Genomic DNA, 26,741 nt, shown 5'->3' with positions numbered 1-26,741 from the left:
CTTTCTCCCTCCTTACTGCGCCTGCGCGCCGCGCCCGCTCTCCCCCCAGTGCGTTTCGGCCTCGCCACCATTTTGTGCTGGCGATCGCGGCTCTTGCTGCTTTACCCTGCCTCGTCCCGCGCGCGTGAGAGCCGGAGCAGCCGCGGCGTCGTCATGGCGGAGAGTCAGTCAGCGGCCGGGCTGGGGGAGTCTGCGCTCCTGGGCGGGGCGGTTCCCTCCGGCTCGGAGCCCGAGACCCGGCGGCTGAGCGAGCTGCGGGTGATCGACCTGCGGGCCGAGCTCAAGCGCCGCAACCTGGACAGCGGCGGCAACAAGAGCGTCCTGATGGAGCGGCTCAGGAAGGTGAGGGGCGAGGCTGGGGTGGGGGAGGGGGCGAACGGGAACCCTCCGTCCGGCTCCTTTGTCCCCGCGCTCAGGCTCGTTGGACGCATGCGCGTCCCGGGCCCGGCGGAGCGCTCTCCCCGGGAGGGAAAATGGCGCTGACCCAAGCCCGGTACGAGCTGTTCAGCTGCTCCCCGCGGAGCTGGGCCTCTAGGGCGCGTCCACCCAGGCCCCTCGTTCCGCTCGCAGGACCAGTGCCTGCCCCATCACAGCCCCTGGTGCGGATGCCCTTGTGGGGGCCTCTAGCGCCCCCTCCTCTCAACCCACCCCCTTCTCTGGGGCCGCTACCCCCCCCCGGACCACCCCCTTCTCTGGGGCCGCTACCCCCGGACCACCCCTTCTCTGGGGCCGCTACCCCCGGACCACCCCTTCTCTGGGGCCGCTACCCCCCCCCGGACCACCCTCCTCTCAGCCCATCCCCTTCTCTGGGGGCTCTAGCCCCCCACCCCTCCTCTCAACCCACTCTCTTCTCTGGGGGCTCTAGCTCTCCCTCTCCCCCAAGTGCGCCTTCACTGAGCCCCTTGGGGCTATTGTGCTGCTGTCATCCCTGGGCGAGGAAATGTTGCTATGCATTTGTATTCCAGTGGCACATGCGTTAGGTTCTGTCCAAACCCATAAAGAGCTGGTCCCTGCCCCCAAAAACTTACAGACTAAGTAACCTGCCAAGCCTTTAGCTCTGATGCTGTCATTTAGAGAATAAATGTCCTGCTGCTGACTGTATTCTGATTTTTCTGGGAAATTGTAGCAATGCACCTTGATATAGATCCTCCTCACTCCGAGCTGTTTACTGATGGCTGATATCTGATTCCCCTATACATGAGATGATATTGGGGAAATGGAAACAGGCTCTTGAAAACTCACTAAAACAGAAATGACTTTCTCTGTTTCTAATAGGCCATTGAGGAAGAAGGGGGAGACCCTGATGAAATGCCAGTGGCTTCAGAAGTTAGCAATAAAAGAACACCAAAGAGAACTAGCAAAGGTACAAAACAGTTGACACTCCTGGTTCACAAGTAACTTGTGTCTACATAGTCTTGCTTTTCTTTCTTTTGTTAGTTTTCTCTAAGATTACATGTAATTGTCTGTCTTTCATTCCAGTTTCTGTTAATGTACAGCTGAAATCATGCTATCAACAACTTATTACATGTTTAAGCGTAGCATTGTTTCCTTGACCAATGAAGACAACTTAAAAATGTATTATGAAGTTCAAATATACCTGTGTTAGTACACCTTCAACCATAAAGTGGACATGGTCTTAAATTGCAAATGTATTTTTAGTACTCATGACAATGAATTCAGGATTGTGCCAGGCATAGGAGAGACAGCTGCGCGGAAAGCCCCCTTAGCAGAGTTTGTGTTTTAGAAAGAAATCCCTCCTTTCCTGAAAGGAGTTAGTTTACTAATAATTAAACTATGTGGTTGCAAAACTTCACAAATTGGCTTGCATTTTCTGAAATTGCTTGTAGCTCATTTTTAAAATTTGATTAGATTTCAAGTTGTCACTTTTGAGTTTATATTGGGCCACTTGCCTGTATATCCATTATGGTAGTAGCTGAGAACCAGAAAGTGAAATTGACTATTTAACATTTATATCATCATAAGTTTGTCTAGTCACAGACATAGCTAAACATGATCCATGTCTTGAAGACCTTAAAATCAAAGACCTTGATCCCGTAAAGTGATATCTTGGACCTGCTTGCAATATTGGGATCTAAATTACAAACTGATAATTGACTCATCTATTTTTGAGATGAGCAGGACATAAATATAGAAAGCGACATATTATGATTCTGTTCATTATAATTTTTTTAAGATTTCTTTTTTTAAAATGCATCTTTATATCCCCTTTTATTGAGGTGTATAGCAATGAGAGAATGATGTAGGGAAATCTAAATAGTCACCTGGGGTATGACTACACTGCAGCTACTACTGCAACGTAGCTGTGATGCTGCAGCAGCACATAGTGTAGATGCTTCCTTTTTTTCTGTTGGTGCTGATCCACCTCTCTGAGAGATGGTTGCTAGGTTTACCTGGCCATGTCTACCTTGGGGGTTAGGTCAGCCTAACTACAGAGTTCAGGGTGTGAAAGATTTCACAGCCCCAAGTGACATAGCTAGGTCGACCTAAGTTTTAGGTGTAGAACCAGGCACTAGACACACACTACACTTGTTCAAGTTGATGCCATTTAATGACATTGCAGTGGTAAATACAGCCCAGATTATCTGCAGCCCCAGAATCGGGGTCTGAATGATTAATTTTTTGGAACGAACTCAAGGTTGAATAGCTAATTTAGCAAAGAGGGTGTGTATTCTGAAAAACATATTGCTCTTAATCCTTTGAATAATGCTGTTTTCAGGGCGAAAACCAGAAGAAGGCATTGAAGACAACGGACTGGAGGAAAACTCTAGAGATGAACAGGTATGTGAAACCATGATGAAGATTAAAGAGTGTTGCTTTCAAGCCACAATGAATATACAACTATTCTATTCTTTTTACAGGAGGATATTGAAGCAAGTTTGGATAACTTGCAGGATATTGACATGATGGATATTAGTGTATTAGATGAAGCTGAAATAGATAATGGCAGTGCAGTAGACTGTGGAGATGATTACAATGCTGATAATATTCTTGACTCGCTATCTGATAGTAAAGACAATATTGATGCAGAAATGAAAGAACTTCCAGACCAACTTACAGAAAATGAGGTAGGTAACTGGAGATATGACTTTTCATATGTTTAATTTCTGAAAATTGTAGATGATATGCCTCGCTTAAATGTCAGGAATCAAAATTTATTTATTGCATGCTAGTGTTCCACTTAATGGAAATAATTTGGAGGTCGAACTTTTTTCATTTCTTCCACACCCTCTGTGTAAATAATGTCCTTGTTAAAAATATTTAGGTTTTAAATCTTTTCATATTCTGTTTTGCCCTAATTCTGCATTCGCATTCTTTTAAATTGCACCTTGGTATGTCTGAGAGCCTTGTGAGAGACCCAAATATGCATTATTGTACAGTATATTTTCACTCGGCTGACACAGAATTTTAAATACTTTGCTCACTTCAAGGCTCCCCTAATGTTATGTTTCTCTATTTTGGGAATGCCAGTTTTGTACTAACATTACTATTACGTCTTAAGTTCTGCCATTACAGTGCTGGCTCCTTAATCTGGAAGGCAAAACCTTGGGTATTCTAGTTAAAACTGCTCTAAATTATATAGCGGAGCTTTGAGGGATGTGTCTTATTCTTCATCTCTCAGCCGGATCCAAGAATGTTACTTGTAGGACATGCTTTGTCTCCAAAAACCCAGAGTATGAGTCCTGTGTTAACTAATTTAGATTACTTTTTTCCCTTTAGAAACAGGAGAAGCAAGGCAATGAGACATAACAAAGTTTAAAGCTATCAAACAAATTAACAGTTTTTCTCTTCAGATCAGGAGCTTTTTTTAAGTGCACAAGACCATTGCAAACTGATGTTTGCTGATTAATAATTTCATTAAATTGTTAGAAAAATTATCCTGACATTTTTCAGCATTCTTGGGTAGCATTTTGGGGTTTGGGAGCAAAAATTCCTCTGACTATTGGTAAATATTTATACCAATGCTATCTCCCTGGGAAAGTCAGATAAAGTAGTGTTGTTTCTCCTACCTTCCAATATTTTATTTAGGTTTTTATCTGTAAAGCTGTAGTTAATCTTTTGTAAGGAGTGAAATATTTTCCATTCAATCTTTCAGGAAGACTGTGAGGAAATTGGAAACAACTTAGATGCTGCCTCATCAGATTTAAATATCATGAAGGTAAATTGAAATTTTAGCTCTACTGCAGGTTATTTTCAATCCTACATAGAAAATTGCCAGTTAATCTCAACATAATAAAACTGAACTCAACTCTTTTACTCTAATTGTAGTTCATATTATGAATTTGTATAGATGTTGTGATGCTTAGTAAAGTCATAATTACAGTCGCGTCTCAGCAGGGTAGTGCCTACTTATTTTGGAGTCTGGACACTACCTTTACTCATATCTATAAACTGATTGAGCGTATCTGCCAGTGTTTGCTGCCCGCTTTGAGAAATCATCATCTTCTACTATTTGAGTTGTAAATAAAAGTGGTTTTAGTTTGGAAAGCTTAACTTCCTTTTGTGTAGGCACCAATATAACTTAAATACCCCCTACTATACATGTTTTGATTTCCTTTCTTTTAGAGAGGAAACAAAAAAATACCACATTAATGCTAACATTACATAATCTGATGTTCAGTTCACTTCATTTCCTTTTTCATCATTGTGAATTATAATGGTTAGTACAAATGTGCAATATGTTTTCTCCATATTTATTATTTTTGGCATGTTAGACAAAAATGATCTTTCTAATGCTTTTAGTGTTCCGAGGCTTTGTCTACGCTAGCACTTTTGTGGGTAAAATTTTTGTCGGTTGGGGGTATGAAAAAAAAACACACACACACACACCTCTGACCAACAAAAGTTTCATGGACAAAAGCGCCAGTGTGGACAGCACTGTGTCCGCAGTAGATGATCTCCTGCCAAAATGACTACCGCTGCTCGTTAGGAATGGTTTAATTATGCCAGAAGGAGAGCTATCTCATGCTGGCATAGAGTGGCTACGCGGCAGACCTTACAGCGGCACAGCTGTGCCACTGTAAGGTCAATAGTGTAGACATAGCCTGAGTTAGCTAGAAAGACACACAACAAATGTAGCTGAACTCAGGTAGTTTTGATTTTTGTGATTTTGTTTAAGCAAATACACATTTATATGAACAGTTATTTGAAATGGTTCTAGATGAGCCAGTTTTAAATACAGTATCTGAATTAGTGTAACTTCAAATAGTCTAAAATTCTATCCTTGCTTGTAATTTAGACTCAGTTTATTAGCTTTATAAAAGTGTTTGCAATGTTTTATTTTTTTCCTTACAGAAAATCGAGGAATCACCCTTGGAGCCAGGTACTATTAAAGAACAATGTAATCCCATCTTTTCAACTAACCCTTTTAAAAACACTAGTTATTTTAACAAAAAATGCAATGTTATAGTTTGCATTATTCCTATGGTGGACAATCCAGATCATGCAAGGGTCATAGAGATTGGAAACCCAATCATATCCCCAGATCTGTGAACTAATGTCTGTCATTTAAATATTTTCACTGACATAAAGTGGTTATTTAAAAGCCTCCTAAACTACATAAATGGATCTAGAAAAGTCAATTTCAGTTTAAAAGCTAAAGATTCTACATGTAAAACAGATCTTGTGATATCAGAGTATCTTAATTCTTTAACTAGTGGAGCAGAAAAGGCAGTATAAAGCCATTGTAGGGACCTAAAATTTAAAAATTAGTAACTGGATGCAGAAGAAAGAAGACAGTTTCTTCATGGAAATTCCATACAGATTCTATTCACTTTCTGGACTGAAAATATACTCATGCACCATCAGAAGATGTCCCAGTTTTCATGTTGGAGTGTCTGCTAAAAGAATTTCACAGAAATTAGAAAATTGAACTTTCAGTGCATTGATACATTCAGTTAAGCATCTTGGATTGTGGAAGTTAAATTGAGAAGAACCAGAACTGAACAATTTCATGAAGAATGTCAAGGACCAGCCAGAAGGTTTTTGTTAAATCTGTGGGGGCATTTTCTTCCCTATAACATTTGGGCTTAATATAATTTGTTAGGCTGCAAATAGTTTAGAACTTTAATATTGTGTACATTAGGGTTTTCCAATCTCTGTGTAGCTTAGAACTTCTCTTGGTGTTAGTGTGGCAACCATGCCAGTTCCACATTTGTGATTGCTTTATTTCCCTGGTGATTAAATCTTGTGCCATTCTATTCCTGTTAAATCCGTAGAAAATGAGAAAATACTCGACATTTTGGGGGAAACTTGTAAATCTGAACCACTTAAAGAAGACATTTCCGAAGTGGAGCAGCCATATGCACAAGAAGCAAGTAACGCCGTGGCAGGCACAAAGCTAGCAGAGGAAGAGGACGCTCTTGCTGCCAGTCAGTCGGAGGAAGATGCTTTAGATTTGGACAGCAAGTCAGCACAAGATCTTTCAAGGAAGGAAGCAAAGCATTTAGTTGTAGCAAAAGGGGAGACAAGTGAACAGACAATAGATGAAGAGAAAATGGACTCTGAATCTTTAGTAGTAGAAAACATAAGTGATCAGAGTAGCAAACCATCACAAGGTCTGGAAGTCTCTAGTGGGGAAACAGCGGATAAAGATGCAGGTCCTGAAACCAAAGATAGTAAAGAAGATGCCAAGAAAACAGAAGACAAAGCTAATTCTGAAGAATCATCTGCTACTAAAGAGTCCTCTACCAATGAGGGCGGTGATCAGAAAAAGAGGTTTGTTTTTTCTCAGTTTTAGACCAGATGCTATCTTTTTTTATTGGTCATTAAGTGATGCAAATAAGCTGTTTCCTTCAATTGGCCAGCAAGACTGATGAAATTGTAGTCTATTCCTAAAGAATCTTTTATTTCTTCTTGTGCAATTTTTAACTGATGGTTTGATTTTCCTTCCTTTCCTCAACCTTCAAAGGTTGTTTTATTAAATTCTTATTTTTATCTTCTGCCAGACGTAAGTTTAAGAATCTGACTTCCCTTATTTCATGTCAGCTTTCTTAATACAAGTTTGCAAAGGTGTCTTTTGTTTCTCAACTAGTTTCTGGTAGGTATTTTAATACCATATTTTAGAGTTAATTTTCCTTTTTGTTTCCTTATTGATTAACATTAATTTTTGTCTTTAGCCCTGAGGAGGACAGAGATACAAAGACAGTGTCAAAAGATGAGAAAGGTATGTTATAAAGGAAAATAATCTTCATCCTAGGACTCATTTGGTAAAACTTGCATAATTTCTTTCTTTTTTGCAGAGTAGGTTATTGTAAATGTATATAACAGCACTTCTGCTGATTTCAATTATTGAGGAGGGAGGGATAGCTCAGTGGTTTGAGCATTGGCCTGCTAAACCCAGGGTTGTGAGTTCAATCCTTGAGGGGGCCACTTAGGGATCTGGGGCAAAAATTGGTCCTGCTAGTGAAGGCAGGGGGCTGGACTCGATGACCTTTCGAGGTCCCTTCCAGTTCTAGGAGATTGGTATATCTCCAATTATTACCTTTTATTACCTTTATTTAAATGATTGCAAGATTTGTTTAAGTCTTTCTATCTGTATTATGTAACCATTGTTTAAAAATACTTAGTGTACACCATGGAAAGCTTATTGTTCTAATCATTGTCTATAGATATCAGGTGACTATATCCCACAAATTATAACAGTGACTTCAAAGAAAACCTTTAATATGTGGCAGATACATCCTTCAGACCAGTGAAGGTGCTTATGGACACCCCATTGGGTGAAGAGCCTTTCATAATTCTCAGTTTGATAAATTTGTTTCCTATATTTATATATAATCTTCTGTTTTTTTCTAAAATAAGGATTCAAATAATTGCATATAAATCTAAATTGCAGTAGCTATACACTTGCATGTCAATCTTCAAAGGCTGTCTCTCTTGTTTCTTCATGGAATCTGTCTTTGTGGATCCCACTTATGGGACATGTACACACCATATGCAAGTGAAATCATTCACCCAGGAGTGTCAGTTGCGCCCCATTGCCTGTGCATGTCCTTATTCCTCTGTGTCACCTCCCCTGGTCAAGGGTATGTAGGGCAGTACGGATCCAACTGCCTCTCTGTTAGCTCTGACCACTCCAGCAATAAAACAGAACTTGGCAGTGCCTGGCTGCTGGCACCCTTTCATCAAATCGGTTTTGTAAATATTAGTAATTGCTGTAAGTATTTAAGGACACTTTTCTGCCCTTTTGGCAGTCTTATTCATTTTCTTTAATTTTTCTTCCTCCTTCTGACTCCTACTTGGCACCTCTTCACCTAGTGGCTGAGCCTAAATGCTGACATTGAGCCAAATGGACTTATTCCATTATTGGATAGACACTCTTAATGTATTATCTGTTTTTATGAAGGCCACATTCTGGACCATATGCTGATCTTTTTCCACCAGAACTCATCACTCTGTAGATATTTTTACCTTCTTGAACAATTCATATAGGGAGCATTGGGTTTGGAAAGACGTTCTTCTGACTCCGAAAAGAGACTTTGACTCCCAGAGATTCCTCCTCTTCAGTGCCTTAGGTCCCTCACCAAAAAACGTAAAGTAAGCTGTCATGGGATTAGAGAGGAAGGTCCTCTCATGGACTGATAACTGGTTAAAAGATAGGAAACAAAGGATAGGAATAAATGGTCAGTTTTCAGAATGGAGAGAGGTAAATAGTGGTGTCCCCCAGGGCTCTGTACTGGGACCAGTCCTATTCAACGTATTCATAAATGATCTGGAAAAAGGGGTAAACAGTGAGGTGGCAAAATTTGCAGATGATACAAAACTGCTCAAGATAGTTAAGTCCCAAACAGACTGCGAAGAGCTACAAAAAGATCTCACAAAACTGAATGACTGGGCAACAAAATGGCAGATGAAGTTTAATGTTAAGAAATGCATATTGGAAAAACGTAATCCCAACTATACGTATAAAATGATGGGGTCTAAATTAGCTGTTACCACTCAGGAAAGAGATCTTGGAGTCATTGTGGATAGTTGTCTGAAAACATCCACTCAATGTGCAGCAGCAGTCAAAAAGCGAACAGACTGTTGGGAATCATTAGGAAAGGGATAGATAATAAGACGAAAAAATATCATATTGCCTCCATATAAGTCCATGGTACGCCCACATCTTGAATACTGTGCGCGGATGTGGTCGCCCCATCTCAAAAAAGATGTATTGGAATTGGAAAAGGTTCAGAAATGGGCAACAAAAATTATTAGGGTATGAAACGGCTTCCCTATGAGGAGAGATTAATAAGACTGGACTTTTCAGCTTGAAAACGAGACGACTAAGAGAGGGGATGTGATTGAGGTCTATAAAATCATGACTGGTGTAGAGAAAGTAGATAAGGAAGTCTTGTTTACTACTTCTCATAACACAAGGATTAGGGGTCCCCAAATGAAATTAATAGGCAGCAGGTTTAAAACAAACAAAAGGAGGTATTTTTTCACACAGCGCACAGTTGACCTGTGGAACTCCTTGCCAGAGGATGTGTGAAGACCAAGTCTATGACTGGGTTCAAAAAAGAACTAGATAAGTTCACAGGGGATATGTCCATCAATTGCTATTAGCCAGGATGGGTAGGGATGATGTCCCTAACCTCTGTTTGCCAGAAGCTGGGAATGGGCGACAGGATTACCTGTTCTATTCATTCCCTCTGGAGGACCTGGCATTGGCCATTGTTGGAAAGCAGGATACTGGGCTAGATGGACCTTTGATCTGACCTAGTATGGCCATTCTTATGCCTTTGTAAGTAGGGACTCTGTGCTATGTCTCCTTACTAATATTGAGACAGGGTCAGCAAAACCCTTTGTTCGGCCTTTCTGGATCCTCTAAATTGAGGTTGGCCAACCCAGCCCATAATATTTTATAGGGGCTTTTCTTACAGCAAAGGAATACCTCCCTCAAGACAGATTTGAGGCTATTATGTCTCTGATCTTCATCCTCAGAGAAGCCCTGCAACAACAGCAAGAATCTCTTAAACTGTTACGTTACATAGCCTTGTGCACTCTTGTATCTATGAATCTCTGTGACACTTCTTGCAAGTCTTCACCTTCGAGGCTGGCTGAAGTCTTGTTTACCAACCCACCAAATACAAATATTTGCCCTGTGTTTCCAACTCGTATAGTGGTTTCCTTGGACTGGTGGACCTATCCCTAGTTGAGCTGCAAAGAAGAGATACCATTCCTGCACCTCTCCTCCCACAGCAACAAAGATTACAAATGTCTCCATAGCAGATTTCTGGTCCATTTAAACTACCTGCAAATGCAAAGCATGTTGTCCTGGGAAGAATCCTTACTCCATATCAATGTGCTGAAACTCGAGGCAATTTGACTAACTGTAAAGAGCTTTTCTGATGCTCATGAAAAAACCACAGTACAGCAACACCTCGGTAAAGTAATATTTTATATCAATAGGCAGGAGGATGCCAACTCATCCTCTCTTTGTCAGGAGACAATCAAGCTGTGGAATTAGTGCCATCTTTACAGGATAACTACCAGGAACAAACAATTTGGCATAATTGCCTCAACATTCAGTATTCAGCCAACCACTAGTAGTTGCTGAAGGACTCCATTCTCAAGCCTCTCATGACATACCCCATTGCCAGCAAGAACATCAACTACTTTTTTTCCTCAGAGCAAATACCAGCCCAGGATCCTTCCGAGAGTCTTTCCTTCGAAACTTTGAGACCCATGGTCTGGTGGAAGGACCCAGGACATCCAGAAGCACATGGGGCATTAATAGACATGGTCTGAAGCAGCAGGAGTAGCGTTCATTTAGGGCGAGCAGTTGTTCAGGTCCCACACATTCACTAGTTGAGAGCTGTGCCAATCACGGTTTAGGTGAGGGTTGGAGGTGGAGCTTAAAAAGGAGTTTTGTCTGAGAGAGAACAGAGCAGAGCTCAATGAGGTAAAGGTTTGTAAATTCTTACCTGACTCAGCTGGGTTTGTGGGGGAAAAGATAGTACCCTATAGAGTGAGCGCTTCAGAGAAATGCAGAGAATAGATATTTTAAATGTTGATCCCAGTACCTCTACCACTTTGGTTATAGTCTTCAGATTTCTATTTCACCAACAACTGAGACCAGGAACTGTTAATCCAGGGGCTGGAATCCTTCTAGCTGTAAGGATTCCCAGATTTTTGTTTGCTGACAAGGCTATGGTGTGTTTGGCAATATCGCTATTCTTTTCCATTCTTCTCAAGCTCTGAAGAATCCAGGTGATGATGTACATATTAGGGCCACACTATAAAGACTGAAAAATCCTCTGAAATAGAATCAATGGGGTTTTGTTTATATGTGCGTGCTAAAGTATAGAAATGCAAATGTTATGTTGAAACCTTATATTTAAATACATATAACAGCAACAAAATGGGACAGTTTGTAAATCTACCAATGTTTCTATTACATTCTAAAAGGCTTTATTTAAAAATATTCATACGTATTCCAAATACTATTTACGATATTTTTGTGTCTTAAATCGGTGTACTAAGAAATTGTCTAGTACTCTCTTTGAAGCTGACTGGGAACAGTTAACAGCTGTTCAGGGTTCTCCATACAATAGCCATGAGGTTTAACTGCATAATGCATAAAGAGAGAACTCTGGCTTGTGCTTCAGAAAAACGTTAAGCTGAGGAGCAGGAAAAAGGGGAGTGTAATAGTTGTATGTAATATTTCTTCATCTGCCCCCTTCCTGTTACACAAATAGTGCCAAAAATTGGACTTGAGACTTCCACAGTTTTAACTGATTTCTCTTTCTGAGACAATCGGTATCATTCAGTCGAAGAGATTAGAGTGGTAGTATATGTGTGTGCATGTACTGTATTGAGTCTGTTGTCTAGAACTATGGATACTTGCAGACATTTGGGCTGAATTCCTACAGACCCATTCTCATCAGTGATGTGTCTCATACTGATAGTACAGAAGCAGTAGGGCGGGGTGATACGTGGGCATATGGTCAGGTAATTGATATACAGAGCTTTGAAGGAGAACAGTTTTATATGCTTTGTGAATGTCCATTTCTCGCCTCCGTAATACACAGAGGGGGAGAGACTGTGAAATACACAGATTAGTGAAGAAATGGGTTGTGATATCTATTCACCATAGGGTTGTGCTACTTGTATCCACTAGAACTGCTCACAGATTCTCAGCACAATGAGCATGGAGATCCTTAATATTCTGACGGAGGATCTGATATTGACAGACAGGCTATTTACACATGTGACTGACAAACTAGAAGGTTAACAGGTAGTCATTCAGTGGAAGCATCTGTTCCTGCTGTAAATCTTTGTCTTGTTTACAAGAGCAGGTTTTGAAATCTGCCAGTGAGACAAAGAATGACAGATGTAAAGTTTTTCGGACAGGTCACCCAGACTCAGTGGAGGGGTTGATTATCCTCCTGGCAAGCTCAAACCAGAGAATTTATGGAAGGTGATGAAATCTCTGACAAGATAAAGAGAGGGAATATCACTGAGATGCATTGACCCCAGCAGTGAGGATAGCCATAGTAGCTGATACCCAGGCACGTGCTGGAGACTGTTTTTAAGAGTCTTGAAAAGGCATATGGAAGAGTAGAGAGCGTCAGAGCTTAAGCCTCAGTTTCTGAAACTGATCAACATACTGGAGAACAGCCTGTGTACCTGAGCAGATTACATGCATTAGTCCAAAAAATTCTTGAGGTGGAGAGAAATATGCAGAATTATATTCTTGTATACAAGACCAGGTTGTTGGCACAAATCATTGCTAACCACACTGAGGATAACAAGAGTATTAGTCCAGCTGGTCGACAGAGAAACATTTCCAGTGCACAACTCTTGTTGGCAGTGAGAACCTGATTCGGAAAAGAGAACTTTGACAAGAGAAGAGAAGGGCTTTAGTAAAGCTAGCCTGCATTTAGTGAAGGAACTAAAGGAATATCAGAGCAGTTCTAAGAGACTGAAAGAGAAATATCTCCAAACTGAGCAACTGTTGGTTCAATTACAGATAGCTAGATCAAGATCTGCTCCACCCAGTTAAGGAGGACATTTGACCACTCAGAAGCCCAAGGAAATTGGTAAGCGAGTGGCACTAGGATTGATAAAAAGCAAGGGCAGCAAGGACATTTCATAGGTGGCTGAAAACTCTCCCAAGCCCAGTTTAATGCATTGACAGCACATCAGCAGATAATCAGAGCAGAGTGGACCCGCACCTGTATAGGGATTTTGCAAGGCAGAGTTGACAGCTGGAGGATCTGTGTGCAGAATACAGCTCAAGTGGAAGCCAGTAAAGCATTTCAACAGCTAGTAGAACCTGTTTTTCAGGGCTATGCTTATGTGGATGGATCCAAGTGGGTCACTCTGCATTGCAGTTTGTTACCCATGAGTAGATAAGCCCCCTCCGTTGGGCATCAAGGCTCACACAAAGTGAGACACCCTTTTCAGGATGCCTAAGAGGTTTTCCTATATCAAATCTGCAAGGCTGCCACTTGCAACCTATGGAGCTCAACCCATACCTTTAGCAGCCGTTATACCTTGGATTAAGTGATTGAAAATTTTACCTTTAGAAATACCTAAAATCCATTTTTTTCAATCCTAAAACACGTAGGCCCATATTTTTAAAGGTATTTAGTTTTTGTTGCACTCAGCACCACAACACCTAACTAATTTATGAGCCTAAATCTCATTTTCAAAAGGGATTTAGGCACTTAGGAGTCTAGATTGGTCAAAAATTCCAGTCTCTCAAGCATGAGAAATATTTGTGCCATAAGTGGGATCCACATGGACAAAAACATCTCTTACGAGCCACAGTTATCTAAGGTGAGTAACAATTCTATTTAGTGCAGTCTGAGTGTTTGTAAGGTAATGTACTATATTTTTATCATGCATGTTAAAGCTTGTAGTTTGTTACAACTGCAAATACTTTGATCTTAAAGGTACTAATCATTTTCAAGAATGTCAATCAGTGAAGGTAAATTTTACACTATATTTCAGTTGACCTGTGACTAAAGAATATGAACTGGAATTGCTTTTTTTAATTATGGTGAAATGATGAGTTTTGTTTTTGAATTAGGTCGTGCTAGTAGCAGTTCTGGTAGAAACTTTTGGGTGAGTGGACTTGCCTCCACTACTAGAGCTACAGACTTGAAGAATCTTTTTAGCAAATACGGAAAGGTAAGGGTTTTGATCCTTTTACCCAAAACTAGCTAACAATATTTCTTCTCTTGGTGTTTGCTATTTAAAGTATTTTAATGGAATACCAGTACCACAGATGAAGTACAGGTAATTGGAAGTGTAAATTGTCAAAAATATTCTTGGTGCACACACAACAGCAAATAAGATGTACTAATCAAAATCATTTAAGCGTTTGTATTTTGTCCCTCACCCAATACAAAAAATATCCTTTCCTCTCCAGATCCTAGTTTGAATCAATTTAGGCTAATGGCTTTAACACCTGAAAAAAGGTTTTGTATGCTGCTGTTAATGGTGTGCTGAATTAAATCCTGTAAACCCTGTTAAGAGGAAAATTGGAAGGGCTGATTTAATAGATGACGGGTGCCAAAATTAACTTTCCCCATACTTGAGGGAATATCTTAAGTATATTCTCAGAGGTTCAGTAGCGTACTTTAAAACAACATTGTCAGATGATGAGAATGCTTAAATACTGTTCCCACTGCAAGCGGTGGCAATGGCTTTCTGCAAATTTAACTTGAGAAAAAGAAAAACTTAATATATTGTGATCTTATATTTAAATCAGATGAGTTAAGTTCAGTACATCCGGGAATTTGTTTGAATTGCATGTGGTTATTGCATTTGATGCCAAGAGAATTAACTATGTCAAACTACATTATTAAAATGAGGTGTACTCATTTTGCTTAGTTTAATCCAAAATTTTATCTGATGATCTGGGAGGAGATGATTCTAGAGAAATGACACAAATGTGAATCCAGAATACCGGCGACAGCTGTCTTTGTATTTGCCTGAATAATCTGACAGCAGTGACTGTAATTCAAACAAAAGAATCCACTTTCTTCTTTGGAATATTAATTATGGACAAAGTTAAACTTGCAAGAGGCAAAAGTACATCTGCAGTAAATTACGTGTTTGTTAAAAGCATATTCCACCTTCAGCTGCTCTTTAAAATGAGAAGCCCATGTGAATTTCTGATTTATTCCCCCAGTATAAAGTGTGCTGTAAAGACTTTATCTGCATTTAAAAAAGAGCTTTTATGGAAATACGTATCTATACATGCTGTTTCAACATTTTCTTCCCTGTCTTCTGTAGCGTACTTGAAAATTGCATATAAGTAGGCTTTTTTAAATCGTATTTTTGGTGAGTGCTTCCCATCTCTCAAACTGAATTGTATTTGAAAAAATTTAAAATTAGTTTGTATTTTGTGCGGACAACTACCAATGACTGAAAAGTTACATTTTTGATATTGACATTAAGACTTATCCTAGCAGATTGTTGAACTAGTATCAACACGGGTGGAAATTACACTTGCCCTTGACGGTTGTTCTTCTTGTTGCCATTCATCAGAATGATGGTGGTGATGCATAGAAGAGCTAATTGATTTTAGAGGATTTCTTATAAATAGATTTCACATTGTCTGCTTTTCACCAGTTAAACTCTTGCAACATTGCAGTTACAATGCTTGCTTCCAAAAGATATTGTTTTCATAGTTGTTTGTCACTTAGGGCTAGTCTACACTTACCTGCCGGGTCGACACGGAGAGTTCGACTTCTCGGAGTTCGAACTATCGCGTCTAATCTAGACGCGATAGTTCGAACTCCCCGCACGCTCCGGTCGACTCCGGAACTCCACCACTGCAAACGGCGGTGGCGGAGTCGACCTTGGAGCCGCGGACTTCGATCCCACGGCGTCTGGACGGGTGAGTAGTTCGAACTAGGGTACTTCGAATTCAGCTACGCTATTCACATAGCTGAATTTGCGTACCCTAGTTCGACCCCCCCTTCTTAGTGTAGACCAGGCCTTAAAAACAGATGTTCCAGGTATGATAGGCTGCGTTATAGTAGATAAAAGAGGTGGGGGAGAAAGAAGCTAATATTTTAAGGTTATAAATGGGCTGTGTATGTGTGTTGTGTACTTATGTTAGAGTGACACTATAATTGTCCTCCTTAAGGTGGTTGGTGCAAAAGTGGTGACTAATGCTCGCAGTCCTGGTTCTCGCTGCTATGGGTTTGTTACAATGTCTACGGCTGAGGAGGCAACAAAATGTATTACACACCTTCACAAAACAGAGTTACATGGAAAAATAATTTCTGTAGAAAAAGTAAGTTATAATTCTCAACGACAGATAGAATAACCCCATCTAAGAATTCCTAAATTACTGAAATGTTTCAACTGGTGTTTGTCAAATATAATTTCAGGCAAAAAATGAACCTGCTGGGAAAAAACCTATGGAGAAAAAAGAGAGTGAAGTGAAGAAGGAGACAGTTGTCAGTGAGAGGTATCATTCTATAGATTCCATATCTGAAAAATAGTTTGATCATGTTGGGGTATTTTCTGCTTTGTCTGGAAAAACAAAGCTGTGTTAAGAAGTGAGCAAGGTGAATACACAAAGAGGTCTGGAGTGATGCATGCAAAAATAGGAATATGAATGGAAGCAGTATTTGTGTTTTGTTGTCACATTTCTGGTCAAATGTATGCAGTCACAAATCAAATCCGTATCTGATTATCTAGGAACTAATAAGGCTTAAGTAGCAAAAAAGAACCAGTAAAAATGAGTTAAACACTGAAAACTTAAATCCCTGATTGAATTTCATAAAAGGTCTCCACCCTGACTCTCCTGTGTAGACTTTGAAGTATCCTGATTATTGGTGAGGGTGGAGAAATCTCAGAAATTTTCCTTGAATGTTAACTTTCCCTGGTATGCACTTGGAACCTTACTCCCTACCTCAGTTGCATTTCTCAGTTCCATTTTCCAGTTCAGTTTTTTTGGCTCTCTGATGTTTTATCGTAATGACTGTTCTTTCTGATCTTTATTACCAAATATTATAAAAGTTAACAGTGAGTGAAGAGCAGATATTTCAACTGCATGCCTGGTTAGGCATATATAAGACCCATGTTTTCTCAGTCATAGACTTTTTGGTATGTCTAGATCTTCTTATGCCAGCCTGCAATAAAGCCTGCTACATGTCAATATCATAAACCTATAAAGAGCGCCACTCCAGAGTTTTGATCCATTCATTAGTCTGTTCCTGTACTAGAGCTTTTTACACATGAGATTCTCTCATGGAACAGGGCTACGTAGTGCTACTGTGATAATCAACAGTTGGAGATCAGATGTTCAAAATTCTGTTTCCACCATTTGTACTCATCAGTGCCACACTGCTTTTCATTTTAGGAATACTTAGAGTAGCCAGGAGGGTTCAGCTAAGTCCTCTGCTTTAAATGTTTTCTTGAAGCAGAACTCTCTTGTCAAATGCTGTTTGATAACTAGTTTTTGGCTTTGTTTAATTTAGCCCTCACCTCTGGAAACTTAATTTTATGAGAGGTTTGCCCACCCACTGTATAGTGTCAGTTTTGTTGGGTTCAGCAGCCATGTTACAAAAACCCTACCAGGCTTGACATTGGTTGTCATGTTTTCTCTCAGGTATCTTCTCTGGCATTATGCACACCATAGGGTGTGTTTTCCTATTGTGTATAGTTCAGTTATCCTGATCTTATGCTAGGCCAAAACTTCTGATCTTTTTCACTTCATGCCAACAGAATTAGCATTTTCAGTATCAGTGCCATTGAACATAATGTGCATCTCTTCCAGAGACTTAAGCCAATGCCTTATATGTAAAAGGACATTTATATCAATCTGCCTTTAGCTCAGACTTCTCATTCTTTTTCAATGTGTTGTTGAGGTTTTTCCTTCAGTTTTAAATCAGTTTATTTTCTATAGGTCTGGCAGTGTTAAAAAGGATGAGAAGGCTGACCAACAAGATGAAGCTAAGAAAGCAGAAGGAAAAGATGAAAAAGAAGAGAAGGATAAAGATGAGCTGAAGTCTGGGTCATCAGATCAACTGAAGACTACAAAATCAGGTAATTTAACTGCTGTTTTGTTATAGAGTATTAGGCATGATTCATGTGGATGCTTACAATTGTGTCTTCCCAAACCAAATGATTTAAATGTTTTGTAAAATCTTTTGGGATTGTAAGATGGAAGGTAGGATGGTACTTTTTAAAAAATTGTTGTAGCTGACTATGTTTTAGTCATATTAAACAGAGTTATTGTGCATAATTTTGGGTGATGAAATGCTGCTGGTGTTCTGTCAAGACTTTGTGGAACTGGTAATTTGAAAAATTGAAGTATTACATGCACATGTGAAATAGACATCAAGGCTAATAAATAAACAATAATAAATAAATAAATAATAATTGGAGATATACCAATCTCCTAGAACTGGAAGGGACCTTGAAAGGTCATTGAGTCCAGCCCCCTGCCTTCACTAGTAGGACCAAGTACTGATTTTTGCCCCAGATCCCTAAGTGGCCCCCTCAAGGATTGAACTCACAACCCTGGGTTTAGTAGGCCAATGCTCAAACCACTGAGCTATCCCTCCCTGCCTCCCACCCAAATAATAATATAGGTAGCTGTGTAACTGTGACTATCAGGTCCATTTTTAGGGGGGAAGCTTAGAAACAAGCACTATTTGCTATGTATGTTAGGATACTTCAAGTGAATGCGATTAGAAATAGGATGTGTAGTCAAAATGTCACACTGGACTTTTACATCACCCTAGTTATGTAGTAAAGGCTGGGTAGAATGAGAAAACATAGGATTTTGTTTTTTCTATTTCAACGTCTCTTATGTTGCCATGCCTGATATATTTGTGAACACACAGGGTGGGTAATTTAATCAAATATAACTTAGTAGTAAACTAAACAGTAAGTAAAACTTAACCATAACTTGTCAGTAGAAATCTGCTGGAAACTGCCAAAATTATAAAACTTTTGGTTTATGAATTCTGTTTCTTTTTGTTATAACAATCATTATTGAATGTTTCAGGTTATACTGACAAGTGCATTTCATATTTAGTATCTGTTGGTTTTAAAAATTGAAACAGTTGTATAAAAATGTATTCACTATGTACTTGATAACTTTGATATCTCTTTAATATCAAGTAGCATCTAAAAGTCTTACAAGGGATCTGCCCCTGGTGTAACTCAGTTTGTAATGTAGCAAAGATAAACTAAAAATGTTACTTTATTTTATGGGTACAAATTGCAGAAGTCACTTCTGTGAAACAGCATTTTGAAAAGAGGTTAATGTTAAAAATGTTCCCGTTTTGAGGACTTATGCCACTGAAAGTCAAAGCTCCCATTATATTATGTAATCTCCTTTTGTTGTGGTTTGTGTAGGAAGTAAGGGAGCAGAGAGGATAGTAGTAATGGACAAATCCAAAGGAGAACCTGTTATTAGCGTGAAAACTTCAACTACATCAAAAGAGAGAGTAAGTTTAATTTTTCTGGGTTCAAAATTTCCATTAGTAAAATGGCTTTCAAATGGCTGACATCCCAAAACTCCAGCACTGCACTCAAGCTAAGACATGTTTCTTTTGTGAGTTTTGTGTGCACTTATAAAAGGAATAAGTATGTTAAAAAAAATTCATGCAGAGACTAAGCTCTCAGACATACCATTTGTGAAAGGAAGGGATGTTATGAGTATTGTTTGATCGTTTATCATAACTGTGTTCTTAGACATGCACTCCAGTAAGCCTTCATCAACTTTTATATTTACTATAGAGCCTTAAGAGCCAGGACCGCAAATCAGAGAGCAAAGAGAGACAAGGTATTGTGCCATTCGACAAAATCAAAGCACAGCGAAAAATTAGAGAGGCAGAACAACGCCGGTAAGTTCAATGGCAAAGTTGTTTGAGATTTTTTTTTCTTTTTAGAACTTTGGTGACTGACTTCTCACTAAAGCTATTTAAAGGGGACATAGTCCTTTTATCGTTGGTATATTTTATTCAGTTAAGCATTGCCCATGTAGATGCTCACTGTCAGGTCACGCATCAGGAGGCCACAAGCCCAAAAGGAGACTGCAAAGCACTGATTGTTGAGGTTATTCATGTACCCTCTTTGGATCTGAACATATGTGAAAACAGAAAAAATGTACAAAATGGAAAAGTCAGAGGTGACAATTTGAGCTATATGTGAAAACCATAGCTCATATTGTCATCCTCTGCCTTTTCCATTTTGTACATAGGTTTAATTAATGTTAAGTATTCTGCTGCTTGGCTCCGGGCACACACATTATCAGGCAAGAGAGAGGAAAATCCCCCAAAACAATTCCATCCCACCCAATTCATTGCTTTCAGGCAAATGCCTGAGAGGACGATTCTGTCTCGAAATCAGGGGCAGATTTCCATCCAGACTCATTCCATCTGGCAGTGTGAATCTTAGCTCCTTTTTAGGTAACTAATCTTGTCAGACCATTCAAAGTTTACAAGTAAATTGAAATTTTAAAAAAGCTGGTTACGCATGTATGCAAAGTTGGGCTTAAATTGCAGCAAGGGAGGTTTAGGTTGGACATTAGGAAAAACTTCCTAACTGGTCAGGGTGGTTAAGCACTGAAATAAATTGCCTAGGGAGGTTGTGGAATCTCCATCATTAGAGATATTTTAAGAGCAGGTTAGACAAACACCCGTCAGGAATGGTCTAGATAATACCTAGTTCTTCCATGAGTGCGGGGGACTGGACTAGATGACCTCTTGAGGTCCCTTCCAGTCCTATGATTCTGTATAAATGATGGTTTACCAACTGTCCCTCAAAGCTGCATTCTGTGTCCTTTCAGCTCAGAGAGGGACCTAGTGCAGATGCTTATTTATTTCTGATACTCCCTTCTATAAAAGGATAAAGGTAGTTCTGTGTCCACATTCTAAATTCCTTGATCTTTACATCATCTTAATCAGTGCATCCATTTCCCATCCTTTTCAAAATTTCACAGCTTATCTAGAGAAAGCTAAATCTGGGTAGGGTTAAAAAAAAACAAAAAAAAAACCCTTTCATAAGACTTCAACATGGTTTTTAGTATTTTTTTTGAACAAGTCCAGAGAATCTGTGTCTGTTCATAGATCTAAATAGATTAGACTCTGTATTCAGTTTTCAACCCTCTTACCAGTGGATATTCCAAGGTAGTTCTTGATGGGAAGAGAGATTACTCATCCACCTGTAAGTAGAGTTCCTAGCCTTTGCAGATTCACACTAACCCACCCTCCTTTCCTGCTTCTTCTCAGTCCTTGGATGATATTTTGAGTAATAGGAATGAATTTAGGGCATTTAGGATCATGGTCCCTTGACCTCGCACCTAATGTTCAGATCTGTGAGGATGTGCATGCTTCTGTGGCGGTGATATAATTGAACTCCAGTTACAGGTGAGCAGCCATCCTCAGTGCTGAATACCCCGTAGCCTGGTTAGAGGGAACCCCCAACACAAATCTAGGATTATTACAGTTCCTATTTTTGCTTTGTAGTTCATTTTCAGCATCGAAGGGGTAAATCTTTACGCCTTTTACCTTGCTATTTATATAGCACTCGTGAGCGTCGGGAGAGACAGCAGCATTTGCAAACCATACGGGAACGAGAAGAAAGAGACAGACTTGAGATAGCTCGAGAGCGCCTACAAATTGAACGAGAGCGCCTTGAGCGAGAGCGGATGGAAAGAGAGCGCCTGGAGAGAGAGCGGATGCACATAGAACATGAAAGGAGACGAGAACAGGATCGCATACAGCGAGAGAGAGAGGAGCTGCGTCGTCAGCACGAGCAACTTCGCTATGAACAGGAACGGCGATCGGCATTGAGAAGACCATATGACATAGATGGGAGGTAAAAACTCCAAATACAGTGAGTTAATGATTTCCCATTTGTTGATGCAAGTAGAAAAGCTAGCAGTCCTTAGATTCTCTCTGGAAGTACCAAACCATGGAGAGAACTAGGTAGGCGGACAGTCATTGATGGGCTTTTGTGTCAAATGCTCCAATAGATTACATTCAAAAATGTGCTTGTCACTATTCAACAGTTCAGTCAGTAACCATTCTTAAACACATTAAACTCTTCATAAAGTTACCTATAACAGTTCACTCTGAATTGAGAAAACTCAAAATATAGTAAATTCCCCTAAAGGTGGATTAGAAGATCCATGTAATTTCAAAAAACCTACCTCAATCTATCTTTCTCCCTCTGTTGCTGATAGGAATCTCATTTTGACTGGAGTTCAAGCTGTCTGTTTTATGAGGCCCTCAGGGAAAAGTTGACTGAGGGATTGTGCGTGGCATGCTGGGATGTAAAGCTACCTTATGCTAGCTTGTCGTGCACCAACTGTCTCTGGAACCTGCTACTGCCCACTAAAAGTTTCTGGGTGTACTGAAGAGGGGTAGATCAGAGCACAGTAGGGAACTTTTAGTGCACAGCATCATAGTCTACACAGTTAGTGCATGGCAGGCTAGTACAAGGTAGATTTACATCCCAGCGTGCCCTGCACTAATAGTTCATATAGACAGGCCTTGTGACAGATGGACAAATTACTGTAGAAAAACTTAAAACAAATGCAGATAGAAGAAAATATTTCTTCTCTTGTTTCAGCACATGCACAATAAGGTAAAGATTGATATAAGTTAACTCAAAGCAGTCTTTTTTCCTGAAACTCAAAGATACTGTTTTGGCAGATCAGATTTTAATAATCAAATCTAAATAATTAACTGTTCAGATATATCACAGAATAGAAATGGAATAATGTATTTCCTTAATTTAGATTCAAAGAAACATGGACGGAACTGATTAACGGTGTAATTCATATAATTTTTGTAATTCTGTGTACACATACTGTAACTCACAACTTGTACTGCCTTAGCTCTGCTGTATTCCTTTCTCATATGTGTCACCTTTCCTCTTCTGTAAGAAAATATCTTATCCTGTCAACAATTCTGCTTATTAAAAAAAAAAAATAGTAGTAATTAAATGGGACTAGATATGAAGAGAACGAAACAGAAAGATGATTCTATCTGGACTACAATATTGTATTAAATCTCTACTTTATTATAGGCGAGATGACTCCTACTGGCCAGAGGCAAAGCGAATGGCGATGGATGACAGATACCATTCTGATTTTAGCCGCCAAGATCGCTTCCATGATTATGACCACAGGGATCGTGGCCGATACCAAGACCATTCTATGGACAGGTTAGTGATTTGTTTTCCTGCATTGCCTGAAATCAGGTAAAGGCAATAGTATATTTAGTATGGCATTTTTCTCTTATTTGTTTGATAAATACTGTTTGTTTTTTTAAAAAAGGACCTCAGAGCTTGTCTATTCTTGTTCCATGCTGAAGTTTTTAAGTGTCTATGGGGTTTACTTGTGAAACCTGTGTAACCAGAAAAAATCTTACAAAACAAGGTGTTTGAATGTACCCTGTCATCAACTAAAAGCTTCCAACAAATGTGTTCAAAATGTGGGAAATAGCATTACAAGCAAAATTTATTGCAATAAGACTCATAAAGTCTCTGAAACAGCATTGTGAGCACCCAGCACTTTTTTCCCATGACTAATTGGTTTCTTTCATATTTATATATTCCCAGTGTTGCAAGTCAGAAAGTTGCCAAATGTTTTAAAAGCTCACACTAACAGGTAGACAAGATAAATGTCTCTATACAATGAATATTCTATTTACCTTCTTATGTTGAGACTGACTAGGTTTTTAATCTGTCCAGAATGTTTCGCAGTTTCCATATGTGAAATTTGATACTTTATAAAGATTGAGAATCTATAATTCCAGCAGAAACCTGTGCTCAGCACCTGTGAAAATACAGCCCTAAATACTTTGTATAAGTTACAGTTTAATAATGTTATTGCAAGATTCTGATTCAAATTGCTCCTTTTCAGGAGAGAAGGATCAAGAACAGTGATGGGAGATCGCGATGGGCAGGTGAGTTGTATGTGTATTCTGGCCTAGAGTAGTTTAATTTTTATAAACTGATTTCCTATACTGAATGTCCGATTAATTTATAGTGAACTAGTGTGAGAGATGCAGATAAGGAAAGGAAAACCTGTGCATTATAAAATTTAATTTCTTTTTTAAATAGGTAAAAATGAAAACACTTGAGTAATCTGATCGCTTGTTCTATTTACTGGCACATAAATACATCAGAGGTAATTCCTCTGGCACTATAAACACAACTAGTGAGTGTCTCAGTATGTAAAGTGTACCAAAAGGGTGCATAGAAAATGCAAAGGTACAATATAGAGGTAAAAGTGAGTAAGGAAGTCATTGGAAGAATTTAATTCCACACAGTAACTTTCAGATTAAACTAGACCAAAATAGAATTAGCAAAAAAGTTTTGAAGTTGTTTAGAGAGAATTTTTTGCTCTAGTGGTGACACTCCTAGATGGGCTTTCTGAAATCTTACGATCGTAACGTGCCCTGTACTGATGGATAGATTATTGAATTGGGAATATTCTATTGACCAGCTCTTACCAAATTGAGGATCAGATTACAGCATTCCAATGTGTATCCTTCACCTTTCAGCATTATGCAGATGAGCGCCATGGAGGACCAGATCGTCATTCACGAGACTCACGGGACAGTTGGGGTGGCTATGGATCTGACAGAAGAATGAGTGAAGGGAGAGGGATACCTCCACAGTCTCGGTTAGTATGTGGAAATGAGGGCAGTCTTTCACCAGCACTTGCAATGGTCATGCTTCTTTGAAACTTCAAATGAACTTTTTGAAGGGTGATAGTAGGGAACCGGTTTTACCAGAGTAAATCCTCTCTCCAAATAGTTTCACTGAGGGTCTGTTCTCTCCTGGCTGTGCAGTGGATTTACACATGTAGCACCCCTGGGCATTGTGAAGCTCTGTAGTAAGGAGTTGCTAAGCTTTTTGTAAGGCTTCCTCTTCTAAGGATCAAATTTGAATATGACCCTGGTGCTCCTGAAATTCTTTGAAGAGGGAGTAACTTGTAGCTAGTGGACTGAATTTGAGACTGTTAAATGGAAGAGAAGCCAGAATCTTAATGGAAAACCCAATATGGGACAAACCTGGAATCCCAGACAGTTCTTGTTTAACCATCATGCCAGTCTCAGCATGAATTGAGATTTTCCAACTGTATAATGGGAAGCACTCACAGGTATTCAGTGAAATAACTCCATTAATCTTCCTTTTATCACAATATTAAGAGTTACTGTTTGTTACTTCTGTGTCTATCCACATTTGTCAGTTCCACCGTGGGGTTTTACCTCTGGCATCTGATTTTCAGTTGAAGTGGCAGGGACCAGCCTGGAAGAACATTTAACTCCCTTCAGGAAAACAACCCAGTAAAAATGCGTCCAAAGCTGAACATTTTGTTAACTTTAAAATTAGATACTGTTTCTTCTGAATAGCCACTCTGCAGAACATGACAACATACATTGTTCTCGGATTGAATTTTGATTATTGGGTTGATCAGAATGGCCAGTCCGGATACTCGGAGAAGTCATTGTGCATCAAATATACCCTGTTGCATAAATAGGATTAAGGAAATCCTATTTCCTCATTTGTTACGTTAGATGGATTGTTCAGTAACTTTATTACTGAAATATGATTAAACAGCTGAACATTGTAATTCAGGATTGGTAAACTTGTATCTTGGTAAATGATACTAATATGTTTATGAATGAGATGTTACATTTGGCTTCACTGCATGCTATGAAACTGGTAAGAAACATACCTAAAGATTTTTCTTTCTCTCTTTCCTTCCAGAGATGGACGTGATTGGGGAGATCATGGTCGAAAGTTTGAGGGACATAAAGATCGTTCATGGCAGGGCAGTGCAGATGGAGGAATGATGGGGCGGGATCATGAGAGATGGCAAGGTACACTTACTGCTTTATTGCCAATTGCTGCTAGACTTCTACTGGTAAACACAGAGCATTATTAGCATAAAGAAAGCAAAACTGGAATAGGAGGAATAATAAAGGGAATGCTTGAAAATTCTTTCTTTTTAATTCTAGGTGGTGGTAGAGGCAGACCAGGCCATGCAGTACATCGGGGAGGCCTGTCAGGGTAAGCAGCTTTATCAAGGATAATTGGGGTTTGTACCATTTATTTCTGTTCCCTTCCCTTTGTAACAGTCATTCCTTCGCATGTTTAAATTATTCAGCACAATCTTTTGTGAGAGAAAGAAAGTTATTTGGAGTTATGCAAAGTAAAATAATTGAAGAACGTTTGTGATTCGTCATTGATATAATGACAGAGAGTCATAAATACTCCCATGATTTTATCTGGTGCATCTGACTGAACGAAAATTATACAAGAAATGCAAATGGCACCGATTGTATCAATTTGATAATCAAAGTTGCAGTGAAAACTTAAATTCTTTGAAGGAAAAACTTAGTGTGTGACTCTCTTTGTAGGCGTGGAGGCTTCATGCAAAGTGGCAACCAAGGCCAGATGGTGCATGGCGGAGGGATTCAAGGGGAAGGATTTGCAGGCCAGGAGAGAGCAAACAGACCCAATGACCCCCGTTTCAACCGTCGCTACTGAATGTGTTTTAATTTTTTAATGTGAGATGGCAACAGAGGTGAATTCTCTATTACCCAGGGTTATCATTAACTGTAACTGATGGGTTACCATAAATGTGTAATTTTTTAAGCTGCTGCCACATTATATAGCTCACTACAATGTGAACTCCTTTGTTTTTGTAACGTGTTGTTCATACCCCATTTAAAATGTTAGTCGATGAAGCATTCCATTTTCCATAAATAAAACCAGTTTACAGTTAA

The 26,741-nt window shown here is 39.4% G+C and overlaps 1 protein-coding gene across 2 annotated transcripts; it reads left to right on the top strand.

The window, feature by feature from the left end:
* The first annotated feature begins 84 nt into the window (after nucleotides 1-84).
* LOC120391717 (scaffold attachment factor B1-like) lies at nucleotides 85-26,741 on the top strand. 2 transcript variants are annotated; one of them, XM_039515738.1, is made up of 21 exons: nucleotides 85-342; nucleotides 1,276-1,363; nucleotides 2,738-2,799; nucleotides 2,880-3,086; nucleotides 4,115-4,177; nucleotides 5,314-5,341; nucleotides 6,237-6,735; nucleotides 7,137-7,183; nucleotides 14,045-14,145; nucleotides 16,115-16,264; nucleotides 16,362-16,441; nucleotides 17,885-18,024; nucleotides 19,345-19,436; nucleotides 19,729-19,835; nucleotides 21,517-21,810; nucleotides 23,026-23,163; nucleotides 23,864-23,906; nucleotides 24,507-24,628; nucleotides 25,720-25,832; nucleotides 25,971-26,022; nucleotides 26,373-26,741. In XM_039515738.1, the coding sequence occupies exons 1-21, from the start codon at nucleotides 154-156 to the stop codon at nucleotides 26,500-26,502; spliced, it is 2,745 nt and encodes a 914-aa protein (XP_039371672.1). In that variant the 5' UTR covers nucleotides 85-153; the 3' UTR covers nucleotides 26,503-26,741. The 2 variants fall into 2 exon arrangements, with proteins under 2 accessions (XP_039371672.1, XP_039371674.1); XM_039515740.1 differs by having other exon boundaries at nucleotides 25,971-26,050; nucleotides 26,373-26,511.

The sequence above is a fragment of the Mauremys reevesii genome, linkage group 26 (genome assembly GCF_016161935.1).
Source record: "Mauremys reevesii isolate NIE-2019 linkage group 26, ASM1616193v1, whole genome shotgun sequence".
In the NCBI taxonomy this organism is placed as follows: Eukaryota; Metazoa; Chordata; order Testudines; family Geoemydidae; genus Mauremys; species Mauremys reevesii.
This window is presented reverse-complemented; position numbering and strand designations above follow the sequence as displayed.